The sequence below is a fragment of the Cetorhinus maximus genome, chromosome 36 (genome assembly GCF_964194155.1).
Source record: "Cetorhinus maximus chromosome 36, sCetMax3.hap1.1, whole genome shotgun sequence".
In the NCBI taxonomy this organism is placed as follows: domain Eukaryota; kingdom Metazoa; phylum Chordata; class Chondrichthyes; order Lamniformes; family Cetorhinidae; genus Cetorhinus; species Cetorhinus maximus.
This window is the reverse complement of record NC_135914.1, coordinates 7,162,095-7,184,643: the sequence shown is the minus strand read 5'-3', so window position 1 is coordinate 7,184,643 and position 22,549 is coordinate 7,162,095. Positions and strand designations below refer to the sequence as shown.

At 47.0% G+C, this 22,549-nt stretch overlaps 1 protein-coding gene and 1 long non-coding RNA gene across 2 annotated transcripts; one reads left to right on the top strand and one right to left on the bottom strand.

Moving 5' to 3' along the window:
• Window positions 1–1,146: 1,146 nt before the first annotated feature.
• LOC144672263 (tudor domain-containing protein 10-like) lies at window positions 1,147–22,549 on the top strand. Its single transcript, XM_078534104.1, has 13 exons — window positions 1,147–1,346; window positions 2,459–2,489; window positions 7,007–7,101; window positions 8,942–8,991; window positions 10,047–10,117; window positions 10,970–11,126; window positions 12,031–12,070; window positions 13,917–13,986; window positions 16,117–16,264; window positions 16,967–17,106; window positions 19,430–19,584; window positions 21,326–21,396; window positions 22,434–22,549. Exons 1-13 carry the CDS (start codon window positions 1,151–1,153, stop codon window positions 22,470–22,472), a joined length of 1,263 nt encoding a protein of 420 aa, XP_078390230.1. The 5' UTR covers window positions 1,147–1,150; the 3' UTR covers window positions 22,473–22,549.
• On the bottom strand, window positions 6,899–19,484 carry LOC144672264 (uncharacterized). Its single transcript, XR_013574090.1, has 3 exons — window positions 19,409–19,484; window positions 9,623–9,860; window positions 6,899–7,079 (listed from the first exon to the last, which is right to left on the bottom strand). It is a non-coding gene; the product is annotated as an uncharacterized LOC144672264 (long non-coding RNA).

The following is a 22,549-nucleotide window of genomic DNA, read 5'->3' as shown; positions in this document are numbered from 1 at the left end:
TTTAGCACGTCAGAAAGTATCTGTGGAGAGAGAAACAGAGTTAACATTTGAGATCGATGACCTTTTATTAGCACGAGCAAAAAATGAGGGATGTACAAAAACACACATTTATACCTTTAACATAATAAACGTCCCAAGGCACTTCACGCGAACAACTGTTAAACAAAATTTGACACCGAGCCACATAAGGAGATACTAGGACTTGCAACCAAAAGCTTGAGGAAAGGGATAGATTTTAAGGAGCATCTTAAAGGAGGAGACAGAGGTGGAGAGGTTTAGGAAGGGAATTCCAGAGCTTAGGCACAGGGAGACACGGATGCAAACGGGAGGTCGGTGAAAATCAGGGAATGCGCAAGAAACCAGAACTGGAGGGGCACACAGCTCTTGGAGGTTGTGGGGCCAGAGGAGACTACAAAGTGGCGAGGCCATGGAGGATTTGAAAACAAGGATGAGAATTTTGAAAATCAAGGCGTTGCTTGAATGGGAGCCAGTGTACAGGGCACAGTGACAGGGGAAAGGGACTGTGAGTCCCAGACAAAGGAGGCAGCAGAGTTTTTGAGTAACCTCAAGTCTACAGAGGGAGCAATGTGGAAGACCAGCCGGGAGAGTGTTGGAATCGTCGAGTCTGGAGGTAACGAAAGCACCAACGAGGGACGAAGTCAGGCTAATATGGAGGTGGAAGTAGGCGGTCTCACCGACGCCGCAAAGATGAGGTTGGAAGCTCATCTCGGGGTCAAACGTGACACCGAGTTGCGAACAGACTGGCTTAATCTTAACCTCAATGTGGGGGAGGGGGGGGGGGGGGAAATGTGGTGGCCAGTAACTAGGGCACAGAGTTTGGTGTGGGGACCGAAAACAGTGGCTCCAGCCCTTTCTGATATTCAATCTGAGGAAAGTTTCTCCTCAATTCAGTACTGGATGGGATAAACAAAGGGGGGTAAGGAAAATTAAAAAGAATTAAAAGTTGGGACTATAGGAGGTGCGAATGGCAGTAACAGGAGCAGCAGCAACACCCTGAGCTGCCTCTGACTGACTGAAGGTCAATGGCACAAAATGGCGGCGGTGCCTGCGCCTCACGCGACGGCCTTTCCCGCCCCGCGAGTGGGCTATCGGGTAACTGCCGCCGGTCCGGCCCGACCCGCCCTCAAAAATGGCCGCCGGGCGGGGCGGAAGTGACCCCCCCACCCTCCAACATCGCGGGGGCAAACCGGCCTTCAGGGGGCAGGGCCCAATGAGGTGGGATGGGGTGTGGGTGTGTGTGAATTTCCGGTCACGCGAGGGAAAGGATTATCCACTTCCGGCTGGTCAGGAGTCACGTGGGGCGATGGAGCACGAGGCCGTGGAGGGTGAGGCTCTCTGGCTGATCATGGCTTCCCGCCCCCATCTCTCCTCTTCAGCCAGGCCAGGTCAGGTCAGGCTGGCATCCAATGCCCTTGTTGAGCTCCCCTTTCCCCTGCCAGCCCAATGCTGGAAACGGCTGAGTGACTCTCTCAGCCATTGTGGACTGTTTTGGTGGAGAGCCCAACCCTGAAGCTGCTGCAGCTGCTGGTGTCCCAGTGGGACTGGAGTCACCTACCAGGCTTGGGTAAAGGGTTAGGTGCTGGTGGGACAGATTCCCTTCACTGGGACAGTGAAGTCTCCTCGAATCCCTGTCTGGCCTGCGGACCGACCTGGAGAGTGTTGCCACTGACTAAATAGGACGGGCACGATGGCCCGAAGGGCCTCATCCTGTATTGAATGAGATCTAACTGCCAGTCTCCCTAATGTAAAAGCTCGGTAACTGAGACTAAAGCCACTCCATCAGATCCCAGTTTATAACTCACTCCTGGGTATCCGTTATTCTACATATAAACCCCTTGATTAGATTCCATCCTGTACCCGCTCTTGGATGTCTGTTATTCCATATGTAACCCTCTTCCCGAAAACCTCAATTAGTTACCAACCTGTAACTCACCCCCAGGTATCCGTTATTCTATATATAAGCCCCTTGATTAGATTCCAGCATGTAACTCCCGGATATTTTATCCTATATATAAAACCGCACCCCCGAACCCCTCGATTGGATCCTAGGCTGTAACCCATTCTGGAGTATCTAAGTATAATTAACCTAAATATAACCCCCTCCCCGAATCCATCAATTAGATCCCAGCCTGTTACCCACTCCCAGGTAAGTGTTATTCAATATAAACCCCCAGACAACACGATTAGATTCCAACCTGTTACTCTCCGAGTATCCTTTGCTTAATGTGCTCTTCCCTTGTTCTAGTTCTTTGGATCATGTATATCAGTGCTGTAGCACTTTCAACAGAAGGCAGTCATGAAGCTAGGGTATGAGATGGCATCTGTTGAGAGCTGCATCATTTAATTCTAGTTTTAAGCAGTTATTTAGCTGATGGAACTTTAACTGTCAGAATCTTCCCTCAGAATTGAAACTGACTGGCTGCTTAAATTTTTGCAGGTCTGAGGAAACCTTTGGAGAAAATGAGAATGTGAGTCTTGTGTACAGCATTATTTTGTTTAAATATGGACACACTCTTGGGAAGGGAGATACAGTGGTGTTTCTAAGCTCTAGATCTGTGTTAAGGGTTTTGTTTTGAGTTGCTGACTGTCTCCGGGGTGTGGGCTACACGAGTTTCCGTGGTACGTGCCCATTCTTCATGTGTGAGCTCAAGCAGTGATTGTTGATAGACTATTCAACTGCAGGAGGTGTCACAGTGCAGCTGATCCTGACCTGACATTCAATTAGTGGATAGTGTTCGCAATCCCTGGGGCAATGGGAGACTGCTTGTAGCACCCTTAAGCACATACTAACAACCCTTTGAGAGAAAAAAAATTCTCCTCATCTCCATCTTAAAAGGGAGACCTCTTATTCTTAAACTATGGCCCTAGTTCTAGGCTCCCACACAAGTGGAAACATCTTCCCGGTATCCACCCTATCAAATCCCATCAGGATCTTATATGTTTCAATAAGATCACTGCTCATTCTTCTAAATTCTAATGGGTATAGGCCCAACCTGTTCAACTTTTCTTCATAAGGTCAGCCCCTCATCTCAGGAATGAGTTGAGTGAACCTTCTCTGAACTGCTTCTAATGCAATTATGTATTTTTTCAAATATTTCAAATTGTACACACTATTCCAGATGTGGTCTCATGCAAGGCCCTGTAGAGCTGCAGTAAAACTTCCCTACTTTTATATTCCATTCCCCTTGCAATAAAGGGCCAACATTTCATTTGCCTTCCTAATCACTTGTACCTGCATACTAACTTTGTTATTCATCTATGCCATGTAACCTTATCTTGTGTCTTAATCTTCGATGTGGCAATTTGTCAAATGCCTTCTGAAATCTAAGTACACAACCTCTACAGGTTCCCCTTTATCCAACTTGCTTGTTACATTCTCAAAAAATTCAAATAAATCAGTTAAACACAGTTTCCCTTTCACAAAGCCGTGTTGACTCTGCCTGATCAAATTATGATTTTTAAAAAATATCCTGCTATAACCTCCTCAATAATGGATTCTGGCAATTTTCCTATGACAGATGTTAGGCTAACTGGCCTGTAGTTTCCTGCTTTCTGTCTCCCTCCTTTAGGTGTTACATTAACTATTTTCCAATCCTTTACAGAATCTAAGGAATTTTGAAAGATTATAACCAATGCATCTACTATCTCTGCAGCCACTTCTTTTAAAACCTTAGGATGCAGGCCATCTGGTCCTGGGGACTTGTCAGCCTTTAGGTTTAATAGTTTTCCCAGCACCTTTTCCCTGGTGATGGTGATTGTTTTAAGTTCCTCCCTCCCGTTCACCTCTTGGATTTCAAATATCTTTGGGAACTTTTCTAAGTCTTCTACAGTGAAGACAGACACACAATAGCTGTTCAATGCCTCTGCCGTTCCCTCGTTCTCCATTATTATTTCCCCAGACACTCTCTCTAGAGGATCAACACTAACTTTAGTTATTCTTTTCCTATTTAAATACTTTGTAGAAACACTTATCTAGTTTTATATTGCTAGCTATCTCTCATACTCTACTTTCTCCCTCTTTTTTAAGTCTTTCTTTGCTGGTTCTTAAAATTTGACCAATCTTCTGACCCATCACTGTTTTTTGCAGATTTGTACAGTGTTTCTTTTAATTTTATGCTATCCTTCCTCCTTCAGCCACGGATGATGCATCCTTCTCAGAAGGTCTTTCTTTCTCACTGGGATAAATCTTTGGTGAGAACTATTAAATATTTCCTTAAAAGTCTGCCACTGCATCTCCACTGTCCTACCTTTCAACCTAGTTTCTCAGTTCACTTTAGCTAGATCTGCCTTCATGTCCTTATAATTCCCATTTTTCAGGTTTAAAACAATAGTCTTAGACCCACACTTCTCCCCTTCAAACTGAACTTTAAATTGCTGTTGCCTAGAGGCTCCTTTACCATGAGGCTATTCGTTAATCCTGTCTCATTGCTCATCACCAGGTCTAGAATAGCCTCCTCCCTGGCTGGCTGTAGAATGTACTGCTCTAAGAAATTGTTCAGAATATACCCCATGAACTCATTTCCTGATTTTTCCAGTCTACGTGTAGATTGTCATCCATGATTATTGCGGTACCTTTCTTACAGGCCCCATTTATTTCTTCCTGTATACTCTGTCCTACTGTATAACTACTGTTAAGGGGGGCCTATAAACTACCCCCATAAGTGACCTTATCTTTATTATTTCTTATCTCTACCCAAACTGATTCTACGTTTTGCTCTTTTGAGCTGAGGTCATCTCTCTCTACTGTACTAATGACATCCTTAATTAACAGAGCTACCCCACCTCTTTTTCCTAGCTTCCTATCTTCTCAAAATGTTAAATATCCTTCAATATTCAGCTCCCAGCCTTGGTCACCGTACAGCCATGTTTCTGATGGCTGTCAGGTTATAGATATTTATTTCTATCTGTGCTAACAATTCATCCATTTTGTTATGAATTCTGCATGCATTCAGCCTTTAATTCTTGTCTTTTTGCCACCTTTGCAATCTCTGGCCTTAAGTTACATAGGGAATGCATATTTTTAAATAGTACAAGGTATTGAATACAAAAGCAGGGATGTAATGCTGAAACTGTATAAAACGCTGGTTAGGCCACAGCTGGAGTTTTGTGTACAGTTCTGGCCACCACGTTATAGGAAGGACATAATTGCTCTGGGGAGAGCGCAGAGGAGATTGACAAGAATGTTGCCAGGGCTTAAAAATTTCAGCTATGAGGAAAAATAGGAAGGTGGGGGTTGCTTGCAACTGAAGAGGCTGAGGGGTGACCTGATTGAGGTGTACAAGATTATGAGGGGCTTAGAATAGACAGGGATGCCCTGTTCCCCTAGTGGAGAGGTCAATTACCAGGGGGCATAGATTTAAGGATTGGTAGACACCCAGGGGGTGGTGGGTGTCTGGAATTCACTGCCTGGTTTGGTGGTGGAGGCAGAAACCTTCAACTCGTTTAAAAGGTATTTGGATCTACACCTAAAGTGCTGTAATCTGCAAGGCTACGGACCAGGTGCTCGTAGGTGGGATTAGAATTGGCAGCTAGTTTTCTGTTATTTTTTGGCCGGTGCAGACATGATGGGCTGAATGGCCTCTTTCTGTACCACAACTTTTCTATGGTTCCAAGTTTGTACTTTCTGTCCCTTCCTGCCACACTCTGGTTATCATTACCAGAACGCTGCCCTGCTCTATTAACTTTTTACCCTTTTATTTGTTACATCTCCTCTCACACCATCCCTTCCCCCCACTATTTAGTTTAAAGCCCTCTCTACCACCCTAGATATGTGACTCGCCAGAACTCTGGTCCCAGCATTGTTCAGGTGAAGAATGTTTCAACGGTACAGCTCGCCGGTACTGGTGCCAGTGCCCCATGAATCAACCCCATTTCTCCCATGCCAGTCTTTGAACCACACATTCGTGCCTCCAGTCTCGTTTACGCTTTGTCAAATTGCTTGTGGCTCAGGTAGTAATCGAGAGATTATTCCCTTTGAGGTTCTGCTTTTTAATTTAGCCTCTAGCTACTCATAACCCCTAAGCAGAACCTCTTTCCTGATTCTACCTATGTCATTGGTACCTACGTGGACCATGACAATTGGATCCTCCCCCTCCCACTGTAAATTCCTCTCCAACCCTGAGCAGATGTCTCGAACTCTAGGCAACACTGGGTCTGGACTCTCAATCTTGGCTGAAGAGAACTGTGTCTGTGCCCCTGACTACACTGCCCCCTCTCATCACTACATGCCTATTAACTTCACCTGCTTGAATAGCTTCCTGTACCACGGTGTCATAGTCGGTTCGCCCATCCACCTTGCAGACCCCTCTTTCATCTATACAGGCTGTAAGAACCTCGAACCTGTTGAACAGTTGCAAAGGCTGAGACTCCTCCCTTTTCAATCCCCTTGCCCGCCTTACTCGCAGTCACACCATTCTGTCCCTGACCACTAACCAAATCAGAAGATCCTATCCTAAGGGGTGGACGTTGGCTGATTCTGTCCAGGCTTCGATAAGGAGTTAACTGTGAATCAATGGTTAGCACTCTGAACCAGAAGGCTGTGGATTTATGCCCCACTCCTAGTGAATTAAGCACACACCCCAGAGCGAGAGAGCCCTGCACTGTGCAGGTTCCACCTTTCGGATAAGATGTTTTAAAAGGCCCCGTCGGCTCTCTTGGGTGGATGTAAAAGATCCCACGGCACTATTCAAAGAAGAGCGGTGGATTCATCATGGTGCCCTGGCCAACATTCATCCCCCTAGCAACATCAAATAGATTATCTGGTGGTGACTTTTTTATGTGGGAGCTTGCTGTGTGCAAATTGGCTGCTGCATTACAATAGTGACGATGCTTCAAAAGTACTTCAATAGCTGTAAAGTGCTTGGGATGTCCCATAGAAATGCAAGGCACTGATGGTTGAGTTACTGGGAATGCCAGTGTCTTATCGGGCACTCGTGCTCTTAGAAGACAGACAAAATTGGACTGTCTCTTCCTGTGTTGGTCCCAGGGCGAAGAACGAAAGCAGTGAGAAGCAGCCGATGCGGAGGTTGATTCACCTCGATGGAGCATCTAACAGGAGGCTGGAACCAAAGAAGACAAAAGGTAAATGGGAAGGGCTTCCATCTATCATTTTCTTAACCGGTTCAACAAAGGAGGGACTTCTTTTTATCTTGGGACGGAGTAAATGAATGATTGGAAATACCGTAACTCGTTTCTTTATTTAACTCGTTCTTAGGCTTTGTGTCGCCGGAAAGGCCAACATTAATTGCCCATCCCTAACTGCCCTTGAGAAAGTGGTGGTGAGCTGCCACCTTGAACCGTTGCAGCCTATGTGGTGTAGCTACAGCCACAGTGCTTTGTCCTGCAGCAGTTTTGGTACAACTGAGTGGCCTGCTGGGCTGTTTCAGAGGACAATTAGAAGTTAACCGTGTTGCTGTGGGTTTGGAGTCACCCGCAGGCCAGACTGGTAGAGACGACAGTTTTCCTGTCCTGCAGGGTGTTGGTGAATCTGCTGGATTTTTATGACAATCCAGTAGTTTCATAATCATTAATGTGGGAATTTAAATTCCCACAGCTGCCATGGTGGGATTTGAACTCGCATCTTGGGAGCATTAGGCCAGGCCTCTGGATTACCAGTACAATAACATTACCATTATGTTCTCACCTCTCTCTCAAGTGTATCCTCCTTCGAGGAACAGGCAACTTTATGCCTATGGCTCCAAAAGCTGTCCACCGCTGGGGTATTTCTCACCACAGGTCTCGGCCTATGAACAATAACAATGCTCTGGGCCTACACAGCCTGTCCACACAGCTGTTCAACTGCAGGAGGTGTCACAGTGCTACTGTACATGGATACACGCTCACCAGCCCAATCAAAATCTGGGAGAGGTAAACCCAGATCAAATTGGGCGGGGGGGGGGGGGGGGGGGAAGAAAGGAGAAAATGCTCTGCAATCTATCGAGGCAATCAAAAACTAGTCCAGTGATTCTGGGCCTGAATTCCTGGCCTTACCTCCCTCCCACACAAGCTGATCTCCATCTACCCCAACCAGAAACGGGTTCAGCTGTCATCCGAAAGAACTTAACAAAGAACCACACGTGGCAGCAGCTGGTTCCAGAGGCCCACGTACCCCTGGGAAAAGGGCCACCTCCTGACATCTAACTTCTGGCCTCGTGTAATGTAAAACTCTAACCACCCCAATTCCCGCCCCCCCACCCCTCAAAACCCGGTCCACCCTGATCTAATTAATTAGAATAGACCATCTAATCACTTCCCACTAAGCCTCGATCAGATAGCTCCTACATCTATGCTTCTGTAAAGTGTAGATTCCCAACTCTCTCAGTTTCTCCCTCATAGAGACTAATTGATAGAGATTGATTGCTATAATTAGTCACTCCATTTATCATTGTACCACGGGACTATCGGGCTGATAGGCTGTGAATTAAATGGACCTTGACATTCTCTCTTTCCCCCCCCACCCCCGTAACAATTCCTATGCTCCAATGAAAACTCCAGTTTGGAAACCTGGATTGTATAATGGGATCTTTTACATTCCCCAAGAGGGCAAGTTAGACCTGGAAAGTTCCCAGTTTTCATCCCTGGTTTATGGCGAGTTCGCTCATCCGTTCGAGGGCACCACTTGATGATGTACCATTTCAATTTGGCTAAGGAGAGAAGGGATTCCTGCTCCATTCACTTGACTCCTGTGTGCATGTGTACCTACAGAGGAGATTAATGGCCTTGCCTGTGATGCATCCCTTGATTGAATTCCCTGCCAATTGGGGTGCGATACTGGTGGGACTCTGGTTCCCATGAAATCATATTCCAGCAGGAGTCAGGGACTATGTGGAAAGGTGGGTGGGATTTGCAGGGGGTGGAACTTTCATCATTCTCCCCTGTTAATGTGTATATAATTAACCCTTTTCACTCTGGTTTCTCATAGGTCTGAGGAAGGATGTTTACATCGGAAACCTTCCATCTGAGATCGCAGAGGTAAATCAGGACACTTCTTTGATTTATCGTTATCAATGTCTGCAGTTTTGAGTGATCAGCTTTGCTCTGCCTGAGCCTCATCTTGGACTGTTTCACAGTGCATGTGATTGTTAATTACAAGTGAGAGTTTGTGTATCAGCTATATCTCCCAGTTGTATACTGCCCTCACAACAAGGTTAAGGTTACTGCGAACTTGGCCTTCACAGGATACCTTCTGATCTTACTCCCTTCTTTAACGTGACCTGCCTGAATGCAACCATCGTGCATTGCAATCCTGCAGCTTGCCGTAGAAATTCCAGAATGTATTGGCACCCAGCCGCAGTATAGCTGACTCGGGCGATGCATTGACTCGCTGACCGGACAGTCACACAGGAGACCTTCGCACCCTGCAGACCCGGGCTGGATCCCTGGAGAAACATCAACAGCAAATGTTGGAAGCGCTCAGCAGGTCAAGCAGCATCTGTGGAGGGAGGAACAGAGCTCACGCAAACGATCACTCTCTCCACAGATGCTGCCTGACCTGCGTATTTCCAACTTTTTCTGCTTTTTATTTCAGGTTTCCGGCACCCACGGTATTTCGCTTTTGTGTTGGCGTTTGATTTATTGCCATTTCTCTTCCAGGAAACCTCACCTTCAAATTCTGCTGTTCTCTGCGACAGGAGTTTTTCTCTCTTGTGTTGTTCTTAAAGCCTGTTGCATCTCCAACATCTTCCAGGTTTGAGGAAGGGTCACTGACCTGAGACCTTGACTCGGCTTCTTTCCCTACAGGTGCAGCCAAATCCGCTGATCATTTCCACCATTTTCTATTTTTATTTCATAAACTTCCTGGATCTAGTTCACAAAGTTGGGATAGTGCAGCACGGTCTTCTCTGGAGGAATTAAGATAGGCTGCGTCTGTATCCATCTCGTGATCGGTTCCTACAATTGAAGGAAAGGATGGGAGTGGGGAAACAGGGGTGTTGGACCTGCCTCCTCTTCCTCCCTGTTTGGAGAGTATGACTTGGAAAAAACTTGGAGATTTGGCATCTAATGGCTACATTTCTATTTGTTCTCAGGAGCAGATCTTGCAGCTGTTTGCTGCATTCGAGCCCGTGAAGGTTCGCAAAATAGTGTCAGGGCTAAAGTGGTAAGCTACAGATTTGTTGTTCGACACCAACTTGTGATTATATAGGGCCTATAACATAGTAAAATATCCCAAGGCACTTCACCAGAAATTTAGCAAACAAAATTTGACGACGAGCCACATAAAGAGATATTAAGGATAGGTGACCAAAAGCTTGGTCAAAGATGAGCATCCTCAAGGGGACAGAGAGAGAGTCGGAGAGGTTTAGGGAGGGAATTCCAGAGCTTGGTTTCTTGTGGGGCAGAGTGGGGAGGGCTCCCCTGTTCTCCATGCTTAAATATCACAAAGCTAACTTAAATATTGCTGTAAGAGGGACATGTTGCTGAGGCGTTTCACCTTGCACTCATCAGGACAGATGCAAGAATACCAAATTTCAAGCAATCACAACAGTTTTTACTAAAGGAGGAAAGGGTGCTGATTGGTTGGCAAGTCGACTCTTGATTGGCCTAGACGTTGCCATGAAGAAAGCAAGGTTTTTTTTTGCAGGGAACTGGTCCCTGCGTATGAACATTTGTCACTTCTAGCAAGCATAAATGAGCCACATTACGAGCTTGACCTATTATCTTAAATTAGTTGTTCCTGTAGCCATTAGCACACTCAGGATTATTCAGAAATGGCCACCCAATCACGGAATCATGTCTAACAGTAGATGTTTTGGATTTTGCAAGTGTGGGCTGGCTGAGTGCAATCTGTACCCTGCCTATTATGGACAACCAAAAGGTAACCTGCCTAAGCCAACATTGGCTGATCTTTATAAATCGTAGTTGGTAACCTGACGGAGGGGGTGTCCTGTGGGGGCCGGGGGACAGCTGCGCGTGCTGCATTCCCATTGATGTCCCCTTTCTCCCTTGGCAGCTACGCTTTTGTCGATGTGGGGGATACTGAAAATGTGGCGCTCGCCGTCAGTCACCTGAACCACACCATCTACAATGGGCGACGCCTGGTCGTGAGAGAGCTGGGTGAGTCCAGAGGCTGTGAAAGATCAACAGCAGCAACGGAAGTGGAATTGCCGGTAAGATTTGGTGGGTGGTGGCAAATGGCACCATGGTGGTCTGGAGTGAGGTTCACAATCTGTCATCAGTAACAGGTAGGGTTGCCAACCCTCCAGGATTGCCCTGGAGTCCCCAGGGATTGGAAATTAATCTCATGGACAACTGTTGCAAGCAAGCTCAGGAGAATAATCCACAAAGATGTTTTTCCTCCACGTTCATTGAAGACTTAGTCACAGAAGCATTAGAAATGGGGAGTAATAAGTTTGCTTGACATTGCAGGGCCGTTGGCATTGGAATACACGAATAACCTAGTAAAGGGGTAGAATCCAAGTTGTGGTCTTGGAGAGAATGGGCATGAAGCTGCCCTTACAATGCTACCTAATGGCTGGCTTTAAAAAAAAAAGCTATTCATTCTTGGGATGTGGCATTATCAGCAAGGCTGACATTTATTGCCCATCCCTAGTTGCCCCTGAGAAGGTGGTAGTGAACCTGCCTTGAACCGCAGCGGTCTGAGTGGTGGAGGTACACCTGCAGTGCTGTTCGAGAGGGAGTTGCAGGATTTGAACCCAGCGACAGTAAAAGAACGGGTCAAGACGCTGTGTGACTCAGAGGGGATCTTGCAGGTGTTGGTGTCCCCCATGTGTCTACTGCCCTTCTCCTTTTAGGCGCTGGAGGTCATGGGTTGTTGTAGACTTGAAGCGGAGCTGAAGGAGACCAGCCAAAGAGGAGGGGTTGCTCCCATGAACCTGCTGGCACTGCCCGTTGTGGCACTGAACTCCAGACAGAGAGTTGCTGATCCATGAGGAGTGGGCAGAAGTAAACGGGGCGTAGCTGGCCTTGTCCAGAGGGAAATGGTTCTAATCTGAGCTGCTGGTGCCTCAGTTGGCTGTGCCACCCTAATCCTGTACCCTCTCTTTTTCACAGCCTCTGGAGAAGGTTGACAAAGACTGCAGCGTAGGTAGCAGTAAGTACTTTCTTTGGCTTCCCCCCACCATCCCCATGTGCACACTTTGGCCAGCACCATTCATAAGAAGGAACTTAGGAACAGGAGAAGTCCCTCAAGCCTGCATCACCATTCAATTAGACGGTGGCTAATCTCCACTTATCTCAAGTGCCTTTGCTCCGTATCCCTTGATACCCTAATTCAGGTTCTATATGTTACCCCCTGTAACCCCTTTCTGGGAGTGGCGATCATACAGCTTGGCTTTTGACAAGTGAACCACACCTGAGCCCTGCAATTAAATTATGGCTGATTCATTACTGCTGGGTGGGTGTCCATGATTAATATTGTCTGGCAGTCCTACATCACTGCCTTGGGTGTCTGAGTCAACGGGAATTGTTATTTGCAGAATCTACTCTCTGCTTGCATTACAATCGGGATGAGTCAGTGCTTGACCTGGTTTTAAGCTCTTGCTTTTGCACAATGGTTTATTTGTGAACTGGAGGAAGCCATTTTGCTCCCTGAGTCTGACCCACCATTCCATTAGATCATTGGTCTACATCATCACTTACCTCAACCCCATTTACCAGCCTTTACTCCATATCCCTTGTTACCCTTACCCAACAGAAATCTATCAAAAGCTCAAATGGGCCTCTTGCATTCATGGCCTTTTGGGGGTAGCAGATTTCCATTAATCTGATTTCACTTCTAAACGGCTAAGCTCTAATTTTAGGATGATGTCCCTGTGTTTTCCACTTCTCCACTGGAGGTAATAGTTTCTCTGTATCTACCCTATCAAACCTTTTTAACATTTTAAACATCTCTATCTTCTGTGGTCAAGGGAACACAAGTGAAGCTTAATTGACCTGTTGTCAAAAGTTGACCCTCTAAGCCCTGGTATTGTTCTGGTAAACCTGTGCTGCTTCACCCTTCTATAAGATCAATGTGTTAATCTAAGCAGCTTGGTGAAGCCAAAACCAAGACACGGAGCTTTTCTTTATTGAGAGAGTTTATTGACTTGTTCAGTCTCTCACTCTCCTCCTACTCCACCCAGTGTCCCAGCTCTCTCCTATTTATATCTGCTCAAAGACCTTTAATACCCATCACCTGTTTCTCTTAACTTGAACATCGTAATTGTCATGACATTAACACAGTGTTTCCTTCCTGAGGTACGAAGCCCACTGGACATTGTCCATCTGAAAGCACTGACTCTCATTGGGTGCTAGTCTGTCTCTGACTTCACCTATTTTTTGTTTGGACCCAGACAACAACTCTTGCGTTCACCCAGTGCCTTTATCTTAGTAAAATTCCCCCATGTGTTTCACAAGAGCGTAATGAGACAGAAATTGACATTGAGCCACATAAGGAGATATTAAGGACAGGCGACCAACAGCTGAGTCCAAAAGGCAGGTTTTAAGGAACATCTTGAATGAGGAGCGAGAAGTGGAGAGGTTTAAGGAGGGAATTACAGAGCTTGGGGGCTTAAACGGCTGAATGCATGGCCGCCAGTGGTGGAGCAAAGACAGTGGGGGATGCACAAGAGTCACACTGGAGGAGGTTACAGTGTTAAGAAGGGGCAAGGCCGTGGAGGAATTTGAACACGAGGATGTGAATGTTAAAATTGAGACAAAGTGTGTCAGCTCGCTAGTCATCCATTGAGGCCGCTGTTGCAAACACAACATGTAGTATCACCCCAGGTTCAATCGCTGCGTAGAACAACCAGTATACTGTTAGGCACAATAACACTGCTCGCTGTACTAATAAACTTTGAATGGGGATGGAGAAGGGAACAGGGAAGTTTTGTAAAGTAGCTTCTTCCATCGCTTTTGTGGAGTGTTACTTCCCCTCCTTTGATCTCTCTTTCCCGCAGAAACCTTGTCTGTCTCTTGTCTAGTTAAAGATGGAAGTCAGACCAGCTACGCAATCCCGTTGGAGATGAGGTATGGTCAAACATATGTTTTCTGCACTAGTGTAGAGCGCTAGAATAATTGCCACTAGGTCAAAGGTTGCTACTCTCAATGGCTCAAAAAACACAGAGCCACACAGGCTCGAAAAGTCCTGGGTTTGATCCTTGGTTTGTCCTGAGTTCGTAGAATCACATAGTGCCAAGAGGAAGGCCATTTGGCCTGTCGTGGCTATGCCAGTACTTTGAAAGAGCAATCCACTCAGTCCCAGTCCACTCCCCCTTTCCCGCATACCCCTGAAGATTTCTCTTTTTAAGTATTTATCCAATTCCCCTTTTTGAAAGTACCAATTGAATCTGCATCCACCGCCCTTTCAGGCAGCGCCTTCCAGATCACAACAACTCGCTGTGTAAAGTTCTGCTTTAAAAATTCTCGTCGTCAGTCCGGTTGCTTTGCTGGTGATCCTAATTCTCTGCGCTCCGGCTACTGACCCTCTCACCAGGAGTTGCTAATCGTCTTGGTGCAGTTGTGGGGAATCTCGACTCTTGGGATCCAGCTTGGTTTAAGTTAGCCTTGTTAATCAGTCAGTACGGGTCAGTGAGTAGCACCCTTGCCTCTGGGTCAGAAGTTCAGGCAGACAGTCCAGGCTGTCATTGAGGTGAAGTTTCAGTCAATCGTGCCCGCTATTGAAGAGAGTAGAAGCTCTCCCTGATACCCTGGCCAACATTCGTCCTTCAGCCTGCACTGCCAATGATCTAGCGATTTCCCGTTTTGTTGGGACTTTGCTGTGCACTGATTGGCTGCTGCTGTTTGCCGTCAAAAGAATAACTGTATTGTAAAGGGACCCATTGGCGGTGACCACCTTTGGGACGTCCTTGAGAAAGTGAAAGATGTGAAGACTGAAGTGATCTAACAGGGGGGGATCTTTACAATTATGAAACGGTTCGAAAGGACAGATGTAGAAAGGATGTTTCTGCTCATGGGCACAACCAGGTCCCCTAAACATGAGATAATCGCTAATAGATCCACCAGGGAGTTTAGGAAAAACGTCCCAAGTGTGGTAAGAATGTAGACTTTGCCACCATAGAGTGTGGCTGAAGAGAGTAGCGCACGCTTTAGGATGGATGTGAAGGCATCAGAGACGGTGCAGAAAATATTCATGAGAATGGTTCCTGGCGTGAGGAGTTTCAGTGGATAGATTGGAAAAGCTGAGGCTGTTCTCCTTGGAGAAGAGAAGATTGAGAGATTTGATAGAGGTATTCAATATCCTGAGGGGTCTGAATAGAATAGATAGGGAGAAACTGCTCCCATTGGTGGAAGGCTTGAGAACCAGAGGGCACAGATTTTAGGTGATTGGCCAAAGAAGCAATGGCGACATGAGGAAAGGTTTTTTGTTAATGTATATAACGCAGCGAGTGGTTAGGACCTGGAATGCAATGCCTGAGAGAGTGGTGGAGGCAGATTCAGTCGTGGCTTTCAAAAGGGAATTGGATAATTAATTGAAGAGAAAAAAAAAAATGGAAGCGCTACGGGGAAAAGGTGGAGGAGGATTGGGAATAGGTGAGTTGTTCTTGCGGAGAGCCAACACAAACATGACAGGCAGAATGGCCTCCTCCATGCTGTAACTATTGTATGATTTATTCTATTTAAGGCGAAGCTGGAGAAGCACAAAAGCAATGTGTTGATAGGGTGGTATGAAGAGGGGTGGGCGGAGGAGGTTGGTGTGGAGCATAAACACTGGTACAGGTCATTTTTTATTCTTTCGTGGGATTGAAAGGCCAGCTTTTGTTTCCCATCCTTAATTGTCCTCGAGTGGCTTGCTAGGCCATTTCGGAGGGCAGGTAAGTGGCTCAGGAGACGCACAAGGGCCAGAGCGGGTAAGAACGGCAGATTTCCTTCCCTAAAAGGCATTAGTGAATCAGATGGGTTTTTACAACAATCAATGATAGTTTCATGGTCACCATTACTGAGACTATCCAGATCTTTATTGATTGAACTTAAATTCCACCAGCTGCCATGGTGGGATTTGAACCCACGTCCCCAAGCACATTAGATTGCTAGTCAGTGACATTACCACTACACCACCACCTCTTCCCCCATGGGCTGAGTGATCTGTTTCTCTGCTGCAAATTCTGTGTAATCCTCCGTTAAGTTATTTCTTTCCAGGAGTTTGACGTTGGTACAGATGCTGACCAGCTGTTTCAAGGATGTCGGGTGGATCGCAGAGAGCGCGAAGGTACATGGGGAGGTCGGCCTCATGGTCATGGACACGTTCCCCCACATGCCATACTTCTGGGCCATGAACCTGACTCCGGTAAGGGGGCTGGCCGGCTGGTTGAGAGCACATCTGAACGGCTCGTTCCATTTTTACGGAACCATTTGAGGAATGATCTAAATTGACACTCCCTTCACAGTACCGAGGGAGCACTGCATTTTCTGAGGGGCAGTCACTCAGACGGGAGTTTAAAATCGATGCCCTTCCTGCAGTACAGAAGCACCAGAAGGATACTAAGGCATCCAGTTATGTGGTCAAGTTGCACAGATTAGACCTCTATTCCCACAAACATGAAACATTAAAGGCTGATCTAATTGAGGTGTTCAAGATGATTAAAGGGATTGACAGGGTGGATGGAAATTATTTCCTGTAGTGTTGCGGGGGTGGGGCAAGCATAGAACAAGGGGACATGTCTGTGCTGTAGGTGCTATAATAATCTTCAACCACCATCAGTGGTTGTGATGAGGAATATGGGATCTTGCTGTGCAACCCCCCAACATCATCTCTCCACACCCCCCCCCTCTGTTTCCCTACATCACAAAAGAGGCTGTATTTAATTGGCTGTAAAGGACCAAGGGATGTTCTGATTCTTAAAAGGTGCTATAGAAGTGCAAGTTCCTCATTTTGTTTTGTCTGGGAAGGAGTGAGGCGGGGTGGAAGGGGAGCGCAAAGAGTGAGAAAGAAGCAAATGTCAAAGCCGTTGGGTTTGAGATTTAATGGGAATGATTACCATTCCGCTAGGAGACGTACGTGAAGATGTGCCAACTGTTCAACGCGCTCTCTGTGGTTACTTGGGAGCAGCCGTTTCTCAAGAAAGAAGAAGTGCAGAGGGGCCAGCGATGCATGGCTGAGTTCCCAGGAGAAGGCGGCGAATGGAACAGGTCAGTGTTGGAGGGGGTGGGGAGATAGTGGGGGAGGAGGGGGGAATGGGTGAAGAATGTCCTAGCCACGAAATCGGCCAGGTGTTCATTCCAGTGGCTCAGGAGGATTTACATGCTGCCTGCTTTGATACTGCAGCCACATCACTGGGACCAATGCCAACTTCAGCCTCTCGCTATAGAACGATACAGGACTGGAGGAGGCCATTTGGCCCATCATGCCCGTGCCAGCTCTTTGAAGAAGCTATCCCAATTCGTTCCCTGCTTTTCCCTGCAAATTTTTATTATTTCTTTGCAAGAAATTATTTATCCACTTCCCCTTTTTTGAAAGTTACCCCTGAAACTGCTTCCGCCGCCCTTTCAGGCAGCACATTCCAAATGTGAGTTAGCTAACCTTAGCCCTGGGGTGTAGGGGCATTGGGCTCTATACCCTAGGGGCTAGGCGGGGTGCAAAGAAACTAGAAACTTCATGTTGCAGCACAGTGATCCCTGCTCCGATGCTGCATATGTTCATGTTGAGGACAGGGATTTCATGCCTCGTACAGTTGAATATCCTGCCTGCACTCTGTCTTGGTTTATGTATCCAGAATAGTCTCTTGGGTAAGGCAAGGACGGGTGTCTTTTTGTGCCTCCAGAACACGTAAGTGGGCAGGGGACTGGGAGAAGGGAACCTCTGTACTTTGCAAAATATTTTTGCTCGTGGTTTCTGCACTGGGACTAAAGCAACTCACCACTCGAGATAAATGGTCCTCGTCACACTTTTATTTTGGACCTGCTGCAAAAGGGGCAGAAACTGTTCAGATTTGATCATTTTCAAAACGCATTGGGGATGGAGATCCAGGGAACACCATCTCCCCACCCAACCCCCGAAACATTGTCCGCCGCTCTATGTAAAACAAAAACTGACGGTACAGTATAAGACCAGTTAGTAAAACAGCAACAAACATAAGACTTTTTTGACTTGCTAACCACCTTAACACTGCTCGTAACACAGGGTACAACTGATAAGGTATCTGATCGTCTCTCCTTGGGATCCAGGAGCCTGCTTTGAAAGCCTGATTTTTGTCACCTCCGCATTTTAACTGTGCTGTTAATGACTACACACCCCATCATGACTTGTACTGCACGTTTAAATATCCCTTGCATTCCTATGATGTTCATTAGCTGCGTCTCAGTAAATCGCACTCACGCCTCACAAGTCAGAAGTTCATGGGTTCCAGTCCCACTCCAGAGACTTGAGCCGGGACTGAGGGAGTGCCACACTGTTGGAGATGTAATTTTTCGGGTGAAACGTTAAACCTCTGCCCCCACTTCGAGCGAACATAAGATCCTGCCGCCACTATTGGAAGAGGAGCAGAGGAGTTCCCCGTGGTGTCCTGGAAAATTTAAATCCCTAAACTCACTAAAAAAGTTGAGCGGGCAGAGGTAAGAGTCTGCATGAACCCCTGAAGTCAGCTCCAGCCTTGTTGTTCGCTCCCAGTCACTTTGGTGACAGTGTAGCTTATTGTGCAGTCACTGCTGATGCACAGTGCCACCAGCAGCCTGGAATGAGTACTACCAAACAAGCCGCTTATCAGTACAGAAACATCCCTTTGTCAAAATCCAGGCCAGGATCGATCGGTGTTTGACTCCCTGAGCTGGTGGTGGTGGGTGCACAACAACAACTGGCCCCATCTTCCAAGGGTGATGGCAGGAGGGTGGTGGAATACAAAAGATGAGTTGCTATCTCGTAACCCCTGTCGAGGGTGTGCGTGCTGATATCCTTCGCCCCACCGTTGGCGGCCATCGAGGCCCCTAAGTTCCGAAATTCACTCCCTAAACCTCTCCGCCTCTCTCTCTCTCTCCCCCCACAACTTTAAGATGCTCATTAAACCTGACCTCTTTGACCGAGCGTTTGGTCACCTATCCCTAATCTCTCCTGACTCCGTGTCAATTTTTTTGGTTGGATTTACACTCCTAAGTGCCACCTTAGGGCATTAAACATGCTGTATCAATGCAGGTTGTTGTAAAAAGACTCCAGGAAGATGATAGCAGTTATTTTTTTAGATTACGAACACCTTTGGGGTTTTGTGGAAGGTGAGGGGGTGGTGTGGCAGAGCGGGGCGATGTACCCAGCAGAAACGGAAGGATTTGAAGACTGAGCTGAGGGTCCTGCAAGCAGCAGGATGCTACCAGTGGACACTCCCCCCCCACCCCCACCCTAGTGTTTGAGCATTATCACAACAACAAATGACTCTGCTTGCTGGCCATTTCCCGCCCCCCCACTCCTCGCGTTCTAATGTGAGGGTTAAACCTTAAAGCATACCTGGTTCCTTTTTATTTTAAGATGCTGGATAGTCGACGTGGTGGAGAGTCGGGTCATCCTATTTTACGTGGATTCCGGGAGCACAGCCTGCGTCCCAGCAGGGTGTGTGAAATCTCTAGACAACGATAAGTTCTGGGCTGTCCCGCCTCTGGTTCAGCCCTTCGTCCTCCAGCAAGGCAAGTCTGTCTGTCACATTTGCTTTCAGTTCTAGACCCTCAGCAAGGCAAGTCCGTCTGTCACATTTGCTTTCAGTTCTAGACCCCCAGCAAGGCAAGTCCGTCTGTCACATTTGCTTTCAGTTCTAGACCCTCAGGAAACCTCTCTAACCTGTCTTCCCCAACCCACCCACCCCCCCCAAACTTCTTGTTCTTTGGCCCACAAACCAAGTCTGGATACGTAGCTATCTGTCTCAACATATAATCTTCCGTTCGTCCTTCAAGCACTCGCCAACTGATTGATTGGTCAGCTCATTCGGTGGGTAGTTCTTTCGCCTCTGATTTCAGAAGGTTACGGGTTTGAGTCCCGTCCAAGAGACTTGAGCCCATAATCCCATCTGACACTGCCATTGCAACACTGAGGGAGCTCACCGCACTGTCAGCGGTGCCATCCTTCGGATGAGACGTTGTAACGAGATGTACACTTTCGGTAGATGTAAGCGATCCCAGGGCATTATTTGAAGAGCTGGGCAGTTCTCCCTGTTTAATATTTACCCCTCAACCAACACTGAAAAGGAAAAGTTATCTGACCGTTATCTGCTGGCTGTTGGAGCTCACTGCGCACAAATTGGTTGCTGCATTTCCTAGATTTTTTTTTTATTCTTCCATGGGATTGGGACATTGCTGCTAAGGCCAGCATTTGTTGCCCATCCCTAATTGCCCTTGAAATGAGTGGCTTGCTGAGGGTCAGAGGGCAGTTAAGTCAGCCACATTGCTGTGGGTCTGGAGTCACATATAGACCAGAGTACGGACAGCAGGCATTAGTGAACCAGATGGGTTTTATGTTACTGCCACTCTGTCTCTTGCCAACACAAGATGGCTGCTGACAGCCGTCTGCACATGCACATTGGTCCTTGACCATGCGGAAATCCAATGACATCACTCTGCTGTGTCCAGCCTGCCAGTACCCCTCTCTGCGTGCATCAATGAAGTCAGCACATCCTCGTACATCCCCCTCCTCCTCCTCACCCCCATCCTGCTCTTCCTCACCCCCAACCCTCTTCCCCTCATTCCCCCCTCCTCTGTAACGAGTGACTTCATTTCAAAGGTACTCTATTGGCTGTAAAGCACTTTGGGACACCCTGAAGTTGTGAATGGAGCTTTGGAAACGCAAGTCTTTGTTTTAATTCAATTATTTGTTGATAGTTTGCGGACAATAAAAAAAATAGCCATTTCCTGCTAGTTGCCTTGATCATATTAATCTGTCACCACAAGGGAGGAGATCAAATTTTACAAGCATCTGCCAATCTAGAAACACCCTTTCTTGAGCAACAGCAATTAACCTCTCAGCTGAGCTCAAATCTGCCCATTCAGTGCACTTGCTCACCAGGGAAGTCGTCTGCAGCAGGTACTACATGGGATTTCTGCTCTCCTTCAGTGCCTACTCATCGGGGTTTAACCGGGACTGTCCCTTTATCAACACACGGATTAAGTGCCTTTACTCCCTGTACGAAAAATCTTATCAAACCAGAAAATGTCTTCACTTGCCTTGTTCAACATAGCAGTGGACCCGAGTGTTTGAAATTGAGAACTGGTGCAAATTTGGGATCAAAAGTGAAACAATGCACATTCAGGGGGCACAGAGGGAGAAGATGAAGATCTGTAAAACACAAGGACCCTTTGATTTGTGGTGACTGAAAATCTGACCCACTATTAAAATCAGCATTAATAAACCTGTTAAATGTTTCCTTTGTATAAACAGGAGTCATGGGTAATCGCAAGATGGATGGAAGCATTCTGAAGGGAAGGGTTGTCGGATTCCACGAGGCGGAGGTAAAAACACATGACTGAGATATGTTGGGATCCTTTTATGATGAGAGGCTGAGTAAATGGGGCATATGTTCTCTGGAGTTTAGAAGAATGAGAGGCGATCTCCTTGAAACCTGCAAAATTTTGAGGGGGTTTGACAGGGTGGACGCTGAGAGATTGTTCCCGCTGGTCTGGGAATCTAAAACACGGCGGCACAGTCTCAGGATAAGGGGCCGATCATTTAGGACCGAGATGAGGAGAAATTACTTCACTCAAAGGGTTGTGAATCTTTGGAATTCTCTACCTCAGAGGGTTGGTGGATGCTCCATCGTTGAGTACGTTTAAGGCTGGGGATAGACAGATGTTCAGTCTCTCAGGAAAAGGGATATGGGGATCAGCCGGGAAAGTGGAGAAGCCCAAAATCAGCCATGATCGTACTGAATGGCTGAGCAGGCTCGATGGGCCGTGCGGTCTACTCCTGCTCCTATTTCTAGTGTTCTTGTGTTTTCTCGCTCCGGACGCACCACCTCCCACTTGTGGGTTGGCTGCCTGCCCTCTGGTACCTCGCCAGGCAGCTGGTTCTTCAAGTGTGAACCTGGGCAGGTGACCAGACTGTAGTGGGAGTCACATCCAATCCAGTCTGTCTTTCTGGAATCGTTTAATGTCCAGCTGCAGGGGGGCGGGGTGAGCTGTTGTAAATAAAATGGGAAATTCCAATTACCCCCTCGTTGTGAACATACTGGAGAGAACTCAGAGGTGGTTTCCTTGTTGGAAATAATAGTGGTTCACGGGAGAGGGGAAGGGGACTGAGGCCCTCAGAGGGGCAGTCAAGTCCTGCTAAAGCATCCCTTTTGGATACCTGAGACACCAGACTTTCACGATAATGCATAGCACTGTGTGAGTGGTGAGTATGGCGAGGGTGAGATTGCCCAGTGGGAGCAGGGACAGCGGAGATGCCAGGAGGAAGGGACTAGTCTCTGATTAGCTGAGTTGAGTGTCCGTCCCCTTATACCTTCTGTGGAATAAGACTTTGTCTTGTGTGTTTTGTTTTTAAATAAAAGCCCCACATCTTGAGATTCTCCATGACAGATGAGGACTGAAGGCAGCACAGTGCGCGGGAACAAACCTGAACACTTGAGAATACAAAATAAAGGAAAATTGTAAAATTATTAACCAG